Here is a 12,702-nt window from a genome sequence, read left to right on the forward strand (position 1 = left end):
TTGAGAAAATGGGTGTGAATAGTGTTAAAAAAGGGATATATCTCAGTAGGTTTGAAGGTGGGAGGAAGTGTGGCAGGCCAAGAAAAAGGTGGATAGAAGTGGTAAATGAGTGTACGGTGGATAAAAATGGTAAATGAGTGTATGGTAGATGGAAGTGGTAAATGAGTGTACAGTATAGTGGATAGAAGTGGGAAATGAGTGTATGGTGGATGGAAGTGAGAAGTGAGTGTATGGTGGATAGTAGTGGTAAATAAGTGTATTGTGAACAGAAGTGGCAAATGAGTGTATGGTGGATACAAGTGGTAAATGAGTGTATGGAGGATAGAAATGGTACATGAGTGTATGGTGGATAGAAGTGGTAAATGAGTGTATGGAGGATAGAAGTGGTAAATGAGTGTATGGTGGATAGAAGTGGGAAGTGAATGTATGGTGGATAGAGGTGGGAAATGAGCATATGGCACAGCAAGGTACAGCATGGGGAGGTAATAAAGCAAGGGAGCTGTCAATGGCATGAGTTCAAGGGAAGAATTTTGTACTGTGGCGTGTAAGACAAGGATTTAGTACCCCTTTTTTTTTTCCTGGTTAAATGACAGTCATTGAATTTACCCTAGATGATACGTGGTAAGAAGTGCATAAGTATTTATGTTTATGCTTGTGTGATGGAAGTCATGATTCTGTGGACTTAAATTGTGAGTGAATGAGGGTGCAGCCTGTTTAACTTGAATTAAATTTTGGTTAGTTCCCCTTTCCACCAAGTGCCAAAACCTGATAATGAAAGGAAACATAAGATGAGCAATAAAATTTAAAACAATGTGAGTCCCGCGTTCCTATGCTCCTTGTTGGGTGATGTAGGATTGGATGATGGATGGAAGGTGAGTCTCAGCTTGGATTTTTACTCTGTTTAGTTGCGGCTGAATGTTTTTTGCTTAGAAGTGATGATTGTGAGGCTAGTTGCCAAGCTTGTGGCAACACTTCACTCTCAAGGTGGTAGACATACATGACAGCACCTTAATGCCACAGATGTTGTTTCCTAGGGGAGTCCACAGATCACACTAGAGTGACAGGACAGGTTACTAAGACATGACTGTTATCAAAAGAGCCCACTGGACAAGACAGAGTATCAGAGTACTGTATGTAGAAAGATTATTTACAAGGAAAAGCTAATATAGGTGCAAACTCTCCAAGATGATCAGGGATATAGGTATAGGGTAGGTGCAGAATAAGCTGCTCTGTGCTATATATAAAAAAAAAGATGTTGGTTATTTGTTCAAATGTAGGTTTGTTGCAAGGTAGAACTAAGGTGATAGTGAGCACTAAAATCTCCTAAAGTAGAGATTTCAAGGAAAGAAGAAATGTAAGACTGTAAAGGCATCCCTCTCCAGCTCTTTGATGTGGCCATCTTCCTTGCTAAATTCACTGTGGCCAAAAAATGCTGTACAAGTCAAAAATAACCTGCCAACAATTTGCCCTCAATATAATGCCACTTCTCAAACACAGCACACATATTTATGTCATGCACTTCAATCTCACAACAAAAGATCTTTGAGAGCACAGAGCTGAAGTTGTTGAATTTCTGAACCCCAACACCACAATAAAAAGTGCAATCATTGCTCATTACTGTACATTAGTTACCAGGTACAACCTTTAAAATGAGAATATTCACAACAAAGGGAGAATGTATTGTACAGTACATGCACATCAAATTGCTGGTAGAATAAATAAGACTGGGTGTGCAATGGAAAAATGAACCAAGCAGAAATGAAGAATAAGCGCAGCAAGATTGTGCATCCTTCCTCTACAACATGAGCCCATATGAAACCTAGCTGCTCACAGCAAATGGAAATGATACCATAGGTAACTCTAAAAAGATTTCCATAACATTAGCACACTTAGCACTAAAACCATTACCTGTAATGCTCTCAGTTGCTGGGCAATGCTTGCCATTTGAATTATTTCTCCTCTGCCTCCTTCTCCCAGGGAAGACCACACCTTAATTGCCCACTGTGTGGAATGGGAAAAAGTTTATGAGCCAATCCTTCATTATCCAACTAGGATTCATGGAAGGCCTGAGGCTAGACTGTGCTGTCCTGATCACTGAAGATGAAGGAGACCACCCTAAATCCCTGACATCATTTATGTGACGGAACAAAACAAAGGGCACTTTTGATACTTGCACCCATGTAATGGGGTCTATAAATGCCCAAGTTGCCCAAAGGCAAGTGGAGATCCTCTGTTTGGCTCTGTGGTAATGTGTGCCTGTGTGGAGTGCAAGGGCCAGAGATCGAATCTCGGCCAGACAAGTGATTAATTTGTTAAGTTTCATTTCGGCCATTACACTTGGTTAAAAATCATGACTGCACAAAAAATCCTTTGGTCAGGACCCCGGGGGGCTGCCCCCATGGAAGTGGCCTTTGGGGCTCTCACCCTGTCTAAAACGTGGCCCATGTATAGATCTACAATTGTGCAGAACTTCGTGCTTATTTTAGGTTTGAAATACCGGCTCGGCGGAGCAAGCCAGACGCCACCACCCTAGGAGGAGGGTACAGGGAGGTAACCCCCACACCACAAGGAGATGACGGGAAGGCTCTTTTCACCTGCTGAGCCTTCCGGGCATAAATAACGTATCTCCCCTGTGACCTGACACCCCTCTTCCCCGCAGCCAGACCACCAGGTAGTGTACAGTAAAAGTACACTACACTTCAGTGGAGGGAACACTTGCCAAAATCGGAGTGGGACTTGCAGTGGCAAGATCCCAAGCAAACCCTCAGATGTTAAGTCCCCTGGATTGGCCTCCTTTATAGCAGAGGACTCAGGAGGAGCCTCAAGGGTTGCTATTCCTCCAAGGGAGCAGCAGCACAGTATTACCCGTCGGGTATACTGTGGGTGGAAGGACTGTCGGTTAGCCACCCTCTGCCAACCACCTTTGGGAGCCGAAACATCGGCACATCCACCGAATGACCTTCGCTGGCACTCCCAAGGAGGAGGCCACGGTTCCTCCCTGATGGCCGCCCCTGTCGGACGAGACGGCAGCTCAGCCAGGGCGCCTCCCTCCCCACAGCCGACCCTAGGCCCGGGCCTCCCCAGGTCCGCCCCCAGTACCCCGACGACGACTAAGGGCCAGCGCCGTGCGGCGTGCCTCCTGGCCCTCTTCGGTCCAGGGAGGCCCGCATCACCCAGGGCCTCTACAGAAAGAGGGCCACCCACCATACCACCCACCAACTCCTACAAGACTCGTGGCGAGCCCACAGGTGACCTACCCCTGAAATACACTCTGGACGGCCCACCCCCAACGCCCAGCTGCCACCTACGGTTCCCAATGCAGGGCCTCCTGCCTCCCGTGACCCGAGCACTCCTCTCCGCCAGTTCCGTGAGTAAAAGACTGAGGTTGTTTTTCACCTAGTGTCTGGGATGCCCCTACCCCAGTGGACCCACCCCCTCGCCCCAGTGTCTACCCCCCCCCGTGTTATCCCCCCGTGTGGAATAGTAAACTCCCCACCAATAAGCTCACGCGCGGAGTACATGGTGCTAGGCCATGGGCCACCCCCAAGTGTGACTATCCCCCCCAGTGTTACATACGGACAGACAACATCAGTGCAGCACCTCTCCCCCCTTTTGCTTTGGCCATATGGAGTGAATAGAAAATGATATATGAGGTATACTCCCAACTTCCTGTCTCGTAAGGAAGTCTATATCACCACTCCCCCCCTTCTGCCCCCATGCGCGGATAGATCGTGAATGCTATATTCTCTCGTCCTGTGTAACTCACACGTAGCATAAGGATAGCTAGGGTATCGTCTGTGTCACGCAGATGCATATAACTAGCATAGGAGGCCGTTTATGTTACGCGAATATATATAAGGACTTGAGTATATACTGTCGTCTATGTCACGCATTTGGGTACACACATATACTTGACTGTCTTTGTTATATACCTGGGACCAAGCTTACCTGGTGTATAGTGTGAACCATATGTACGACAGTGTGTGGAAATTATCCTATGTAAGGAAAAGTAGAATACTGTGTAAAGGTCAAACTCGCTGAACTAGGTGGAGATATTTATTGTAAGGCTAGCCTTCTGAGATTATCTGGGTATTATATATCCCATAGTTTTGATCACGGGTGTGTGTTTAGTTCCCTATTGTTAATAGATAAGTGCGCCTTTGACCAGTTGTGTTTGGACTTCCCTTCCTTGCCTGTGACTGACCCGGTCGACAACAAAGAATCCAAGGTGGCACCGTACCTGAACCCGAGAAGTCGGGACTCAGAATACGCTGCATAACAAGGTTAAACACACACACACACACACACACACACACACACACACACACACACAAACACACACACACACACACACACACACACACACACACACACACACACACACACACACACACACACAAGAAGAGACTATCTTCATGGACTGTAGCATGCATCAGCTGATGCAACAGCTGACATGTTAAATCAACTCAAAATTTAAGCTGAGCAACTGTGTATTTCATAAGAAAGTTGCTAAAATGCCTAATTATGGCGGAATTTAAAAATTGTCTAATAGACAACTGCGCATTAGCTGACGCAACAGCTGACATATTAAATCAACTCAAAATTTAAAGATGAGTAAAGTGCCCGGGACGAGACTCATTTCAGTCTCTACTTCAGCCACTGCCATGGAAAACCAGCACTCCACAGAAAAACACCAGCAGCAGCCAGGTGCTACAGCCAGGATAGCTACAATACGAATGCCCGAACAAGAGGGGCTCAAGCAGCACACATGCACAGCTACGGGCAAGCCTAGCTCTGAGCCGTCGCCCAACTGCTGTCACAGGCCGATCCCCAAGTACTGTTGGTGACCGGAGATCTCCAATCCAGCGCTTGCTAGGGGCGGCACTACAGGGAAAGTTAGATGCTTCTCTGCTACTGGGTTTGCTAGTGGCGACTCTCATATGTTTACTAGAAGCGATGTACACCTCCTGGACTTGCTAGACACGGTCCAGCTACTCTGGACTTGCCAGATGCAGTTCAGCCTCTGGACTAACTAGACACGGTCCTACGCAGGAGTCCCGACACCCCTCTTCAACTGCTGAACTTGCTAGGGGTGACTGAGCCCCGGAGGAGCCATGATGTGCCCCGGGCTCGGACCAACTGCCACCAGATACCGCTGCCCTCGGAGTGGATCCCCTTCTCGTATATACTCCCCCCTTCACTCTTCCTCAGTTCCCTTCCCCCTACACCGGGAAAGGAGATCCCAGGGATAACAGTAGATTACCTAGTTGTCCCGGCTTTCTCGGGCCTCTTCTAGCTTCCCCACGTGGCCACTCTGGAAACAAAGCACACTTACGTCTCTCCTCCACAAGGTCTGTAGAAAGAAAAAGACATCGGGTTCCTCCCCTTCGGAGCCAGTCACAGTTTCTCCGTGCGGGCTTTACCAGTATCCTATCTTACTTTAAACACCACAACACCCACACGTACAGACGTAGACTTGATCCCCGGATTTCCTTACTTTCCAGTGCGTAGTCCTGGTGATGATGTCCAGTACGAAGGAAGTGAGAGCTTCTCTCCAAACCCTCAGATTGAGACCCCACACCCTAAATTGGCCATTTTCCTCCCTTCGTCTTTTGTCATTCACTCCATTTACCTAGGTTGTATAAAGGGTCAATAATAATAATCATAAACCTGTACCATAGCCATCCGGAGTTTGTGTGTATTCCTTGTGCTACCAGAGTATATTGGAAGCGTACTTTGTGTGTTCCTCCCTGTTTAGAAGGACCCAAATGAACTAGGTTTGCTCCAGCATGACAATGAGCAACTTTATATTTCACAGGAAAAACACTCAGAGCTCTCCAAATGCAGATATTCAAACTTTCCTTGAAGGAGGAAAAAAAAATAATCTCCCTGGTGTACCACTTATAGACCTGTCAGCTTTGACCGCTGATATAAAATGGCATTGGCCCCTCTGGAGGCCACCTGCCTGTGAGGGGTGGTGGTCATTGGGGGTCCCACTCTGCCTAAAACATGGCAAGAGTAAGCACCAAAAATATGCAAAATTTCGTGTCCCTAGGTTAAAAACTTTGGTTGTCCACAGTGGCTTTGCTGGGACCCTGGGGCCCACCACTACCACCACCGTGTGGGGTGACCTTTCTTGGTTCAACCCTTTCCAACCCGTGGTCTGGGTGAATATTTATCAGTCTGCGAAATTTCATTTTCTTTGTTTAAAAACTGGCTATGCATAACCATGGCTGAAACCTTCAAACCACCGGGGGCCAATCCCCTTCTGAGGAATGGCCCTAGGGAGTCCCACAATGCTTATAACCTGGTGCGAGCGAGGCTTTACTATTGCGCAAATATGGTATTCCTGGGCAGAAAACTGGCCCTGCTCAAAAGTTTTGGCGGGACACCCAGGGGCTGGCCCTCGGGGGTGCCTCTGCCTGAAACTTGGCACATGGGTAAGTCTACCATTGTGCAAAATTTCGCTTTCCAAACATTCTCTCGATAAGTCCTGGACCATTCTTCATGAAAGTACTAACTTCGTGAGCGAGTGAGTGAATGAGGGAGTGAGGGAGGGAATGACAGTTCGAGATAGGGAGAGACTGATACAGTTAGGGACAGGGAGGGAACGACAGAGTTAGAGAAAAGCACTATTTATGGCTGCCACTCTGAGTGCGGCAAAAGCCCTGAGCCACCTCTTCGTGGCCATATCTGTGAAGATAGACACCCAAGAGTATTTCCAATCCCTTTACAGGGTCACTGACGCAGTCTTGACCTGGATCTTGGGGCATCCTTCCAGTGTGAAGACAGGCACTGATGTGCATGTTCCTATCATGGGAGAGGCCTGCTGTCTCGTTTGTGCCTGGGACCACTATAAGAAGCCAATGCATGGACCTGCAGTGGATCTTCTCTTCAGTTAATCCCTCGCAATGTCACGCCTGGATAGCAATTCCTGTGGAGTTGCAGAGTAGGTTGATAGTATACTGAATGAATGGGCATGTAGGAGAGACAACAAGCCTCTAAGGCATTTGGATTGTGGGAAATAGGAGTGTGGGAAAGGAGAGAGAGAGAGAGAGAGAGAGAGAGTAACCATAAGAAGGACATGATGCATGCCTCTCTCACAACACATCTTTACTTTGTGTAGTTACAGTGGAAAGGAGGTAAGCAATGGCCTTGACATAGCCACGTGACCGAGAAGATAAGTGCATTGACGAATCTAACGCCAACGTGTTTGTAAATTTTCCTTGAAGCCAACATCCCTAAAATTTCAAAACAATACCGAGTACAGCCAAAGACCGTAAAATCCCACCTCTTTCTCACCCATTTTGTAATCTGACTCAAGTGTCAGTGTTCCTATTTTTGTCTCACCATGTTTAGCGAAAACGGCAAAATCCTGTTTTTTACTTAAGAATTTGTGTCAGTTCCTTGAGAAAGAGAAGGAGTACGTTAGACGAGATACAAGCTTCTTTCCCTCATGTTTTCTCCTTTGTTTAATAATTGTAAAATATCACACTACAGTGAATGGCACAGCAAGGCGAGAGAATTTCCATTTGTTTTCAATTGCAAATGGGGGATGCTGCCAAAAGAGATTGTTTTACTTTGATTTTTTTTTTTTTTTTAAAGGAAAGCGTTTACTATACGTGGGTAAAGTCGATCACGTGGATCTTTCTCAAGTGTTTTCTGTGTTTTCACGTGCATTTGATCCTGAACCCTCCATGTGAGAGGTAGCATCTCTACCGTGAAACCAACTAATTCTCTGAAAGATATGAACATCACTACCTTACTGGAAGGCATACTTTTTCTTCCGGACGATTTAAGGGCACAAGTGCACAGACATCTCCGTGCTTTTCACAGATCGTTCACAGTATTTTTTCATGAGTCCTCTGCAACGAATAGTCGACTAGCATATCAGTGATTTCTCAAAGAGAGGCCTTATTTCTTTCTTTCTTTTTCTTTATCTATCCTGGGAAGCAGGACAGTATCATTTTCAGCAACTTGCCATATACCGCTGAGCTAAATTCAGCCTGTGTGTGTGTGTGTGTGTGTGTGTGTGTGTGTGTGTGTGTGTGTGTGTGTGTGTGTGTGTGTGTGTGTGTGCGCGCGCGCGCACGCGCGCCTATGTATCGTCTGTGTCTTTACTCTTCTAAGGCTATTTGAATGAAACTTCCCAAGCGAATTAGTCTCGTTGCTCCGAAGGTCCAACCATAATTTTTAGAGGGGAGGGTCAGCTTCGTCACCAAATTAAAAATTCTCAGTAATAGTAAAATGAGGGCAGATATGGTTTTGATACCTTAGTACCTGCACTATAGACTGTCGTGAATAATGCAATATTTGGGAAGCGTGGCCCTCCAATGATTCATGGGGCGGTCAACTCCCTCCCAAAAATAAAAATGATAAGAAACAGGGGAAAGTGAGCACATGTATTTCAACGAAACCTCTCAGGTCAGTTCGTCTGGTTCCTTGATAATGTCTTCCACTATATAAAATTTTTCATCGTAATGATTTAGATGATCATCCCCTTTCCAAAAAGTTTTACAAGACACAAAATAGGGGAGGAAGGCAGATATGGCTTTGATATCTGAGTTCTGTACATATTGTAGAATGGGCTTCCATCCTCCAACTACTACTACTACTAAGACTACTACTACGGTACTACTACTACTACTATTACGACTCATTGAAGCTGTCTTGGGATATCACCCTTTCACATATGCCACCACTGCGATCATGTGACTTTTGCACTGGGATACTAGCTTCTTTTCTGAAATAGTAATATATGTAAGTCTTTCAAATCGGCATGCCCATCGAGGGATTGGGTATGCAGTTACAATTTTTTTCTCTGAATGCATTGGAAGAAACTGGATATCAGCTTCATTTATCTACCCATTCATTCTTTTCTTTTTTCAGGGGGGTGGAATACCTGCTCAAGGAAACGTCTTGCCAGCCAGCCATTTGTCATTTACGTCTTGTCACGATGTTTAATATCATGGTCGTGTGTTTTCTACTAATTTACTTCAGCTAATACCAAATTTGATTCGGCATCGAGCGAGAACGTTTATAATGGCAATAACACCCACCTTATGATCAGAACAACTCTTAGTTTACACCGTATAACGCAGGCGACGTTATCGAGTCGAGAGTGAGCCACAGAGCATAAGTGTTACAAACCTCCGTGGCCCGCCTTCACTCAGTGTGCCATAAGTCTGTCAGCACAGTCATTAGCGTGAAGTTGCCAAGTCACTCCACCTTCACTCACGCCCAGTCGCAGTGAACAATGCTGCTTAGGAAGGCACTGTATTTACACTTCACATTTAGTGTACAAGTAGGCTACCGTTTAATTTCGCTCATTCCAGCTTTCTCTACGATGTTAATCCAATGAGTTCTGAATGAGTCTTGAGGAAAAGTTGCCTACTATTTACAGTGTCTACTTCACACTTAGGGCATGTCCATCACTTTCCTCCCAGATGCAACAAAGAGAAGCATCTATGAGCAGAGAATTCAAGTTTTTCTCAGCTTAGCAATATTTACCAAAGGAAGAAACTGAAGTGTAAGCGAGTGACCAGTGTGAAATATTAGGCAAGCTTTCTCCCCTTCCAAATATGACGTCAGTATACTCATAAATGTGATTTTTCTTTTCCTTTCTTCTTTCATCATCATTTCTTCTTCTTCATCTTCTTTTTTTTTTTTTTAACAGCCATTGAGCTGCTACAAGTGCGTATCATCACTGATTTTTATCGCTAGGCGAGACTTACGTTAATACGCTTTCAAAAACATCGGCACTATCTGAGGAAAATGACAAAAATCTGCTTCGATATATATTTAGAAATTTCTCATGGGAACATTCTATTATATATATATATATATATATATATATATATATATATATATATAAAACCTGTATTATCCGAGCGTCCCTTCCCAGTCAAAGCGTGCACTCACACATTAAATAAATTTCGTAACTGCTGTCTTTTTCTGCATATTGTCAACGTTACCAGAGAGATGAAATAATGAAGTAGTATGAGATTAAGGCGCACAGTGGGAGTTAAGATTTATGAGTACAGAATGAGGATATAAACACGTGCAGAAGTCCGTGCAAACGAGAAGGGAAGAAATGAAAGTCTGCTTGCATATGACAATAGGAAAAAATGAAAATCGGTAACGAAAGAGGAGGAATTAATGAAACACCGAAGATTAATCGAGAAGAGAAAGCAGTGGCTGTGCTGGGGGAGATGACTGGAAGAGGAGAAAGAGCTTTTGTTGGCTGGTGGGACGAGTTTAGTTAGCTAAGAGAAACTTCGCCCCAAGGTAGCAATGTTCAGCACGCTTGGCTGGCCTCTGCTGCTTTTTGTCGCATTATCAGCAGGCATCATCCATTACTGTTTTTCCGTGTAATGTATCTTAATTCTTTCACTTTCCTTATCATCCAAGAACATCAATATTTCACTTTACTTCCAGACTTTATATGAATCATCTGTGACAGTGATTCCATGTTGTATCAAAGTTCTCTGTTTTCTTGTGTGTCCACAGCACAGTTTTAACATGTTATTTTACTTCTAGATTTAATAACTACTTAATAAATAATGAAATGAATAATTATTTACGTTACGTGTATCTTGTGTAGACTTGAACCTCCGTCCGTCTGCAAAGCCAATCGATTATGAGTCAATAAAGAGAAGAATCGGAAGGTCAAATCATCCTTTCGAATGCTACTCACTATGGCATGGTTAGTACTGCTGGGCGAACAGGGACCAGGGGAAAACAAATTTTATCCAAGAGTCCGATCAGGCCCAGGATCGTATTCATGCTCTTCCATTTGCCAGCAGGACATACAAACCAGTGAACCACCTGCTCTTCTTTCACATGAGATTTCAGTAAGGTGAACTACAATTATCTGTCCCCAGTTCCATGAGTGCTGACCATGCGTGAAACTTACTGTATAACGCGTACAGTTAAGATAAAAGTTCTCCTATCTCTTCCTCCCACTTTCACTGCTAGTTAAATTTCCCATGCCAAGAGAGATTTAGTATGTTTTGTTGCCCATAAATGCTAGACAGGAAAGTAACTGACTACGGACATGCCAAAAACAGTTGTGAAGTTGACGCAGTGGAACAGAGGCGAACTATTGTCCCCGCCTGTACGACCATTCACCCCGTCAATGTAGTAGTTGTACTCTCAGTGGCGTATGAAAAGTGGCGTAGGAAACTTCATAGCACTTCTTCCCATGCGATTCATTTAGTGGATTACAATTTGATAGTTCTGCATGCTATATATAAATTTTTAACCCACTGAGCCAGGATGGTGACATTTTCAATTGATTTACAGTATTTGTTCTATCTCCAGGTGATGTTATTAGTAAGTGGAAACCTTGCTGTAGTGAAGAGGTTAGTAAGAGCTGTATCTCACCCCCCTGAATGAAAAACCTCTCTTACACTGAACACCGTCATCTGAAGAGAGTACATATGAAATAAGAATACATCATCTAATTGAAGAGGCTCATACAGAATAGTAAGTGATAAGTAAAACCGCTCAAGAAAAGTGTGACGAAATCTCCCAAGCCAGCGAAAGATTATGGTCCAATATAAGCCTCGGAACCTTAAACCAATTTTCTGGTCTCGTGCCATCAGTTTCTCACATCATGATCGCTCGGTTAAGTACGTCGCCATGCACACAATTTTTGGCGGGATTTCCGATTACTAGGAAAGTGTCTGTGTAGGTTGTCTGTTCAGTTGTGGCGGATGTGCTCTGAAACTCTGCAGAAAATGGCGGGAGAAAGGCGTGCTTCTGATTTATATGGCTCAGTAATTTTAGAGCGGGAATTCGACCGAGGAGGGACGTGGTGAGAAGAGAGGGTGAGAGGAGTGATTGAGGAAAAAATAGAAGTGATTAAGGACGACGACGACAGAGAGAGAGAGAGAGAGAGAGAGAGAGAGAGAGAGAGAGAGAGTGACAGACAGACAGACAGATGGGGAAAGCAGAGTTTAAGAGAATGGGGCAGGGTGTGAAAGAAGAGGGATAGAGTTAGAGAGGAGAGGGCGGAGTTAAAGGGCAGAATTAGAGGAGAGGGGCAGAGTTAGAGAGGAGGGGGCAGAGTTAGAAGCCAAGGCAGAGTTAAAGAAAAGAGAGGCATACTTAAGAGGAAGGGGGAAGAATTAAAGAGCAGGGGGAGGAGTTAAAGAGAAGGGGAAGAGTTTGAGAGGAGGGAGAAGAGTTAGAGTAGGGGAGACAGAGATGAGTGAATGGGATGCAGTGAGCTGTGCAACGGTACTAACCTTATTTATAAACCTTCTCCAAGTTACCCATAGTATCACCGTCACCACTGTTATTCTTACACGTTACTGCCACCATAAACACCATCCTCATCTATAACCAATTCTATATGATACTGCCTTGGGGAATTGGAGTTTTCTTGCTCCATCTTAAGACGAATTATTTTTTAAAGTGAAGATCTCATTTTAGCCAGAGGGTTAGATGACCGTTTGACTTTCTATAGCGAAGGTGATTCCAGCGAAGAACTGTCTCATCATTTTCATTTGACTTAGTGACTAGGGGTTTAGATGAAAGTGTTTGGGGGGGAGGGGTGTTGCGAACAGGAGGGGAGGGGAAGAGGAGGAGGGGAGGCTGGGAAGAAAACGGATTAAATACATGTCTATCAGCTGCACGAGGGCCAATAAGGAAGACAATTTTTTTCCAAGTCTCAGTTTCCCCCTAGAATACGACCTG

General features: G+C 44.7%; 1 protein-coding gene across 1 annotated transcript in view; it reads left to right on the forward strand.

Annotated features, from left to right (window-relative positions):
- Window positions 1-6,229: 6,229 nt before the first annotated feature.
- The window catches only part of LOC145414548 (uncharacterized), a 17,286-nt gene continuing 10,813 nt past the window's right edge, over window positions 6,230-12,702 (forward strand). The window contains exon 1 of the mRNA XM_080284068.1: window positions 6,230-6,440. Coding sequence (XP_080140194.1) covers window positions 6,230-6,440 — 211 coding nt within the window. The remainder of the gene's footprint in view (window positions 6,441-12,702) is intronic.

The sequence above is a fragment of the Coenobita brevimanus genome, chromosome 100, assembly GCF_032717465.1.
Source record: "Coenobita brevimanus isolate Jiangsu-jjx chromosome 100, ASM3271746v2, whole genome shotgun sequence".
Classification (NCBI taxonomy): domain Eukaryota; kingdom Metazoa; phylum Arthropoda; class Malacostraca; order Decapoda; family Coenobitidae; genus Coenobita; species Coenobita brevimanus.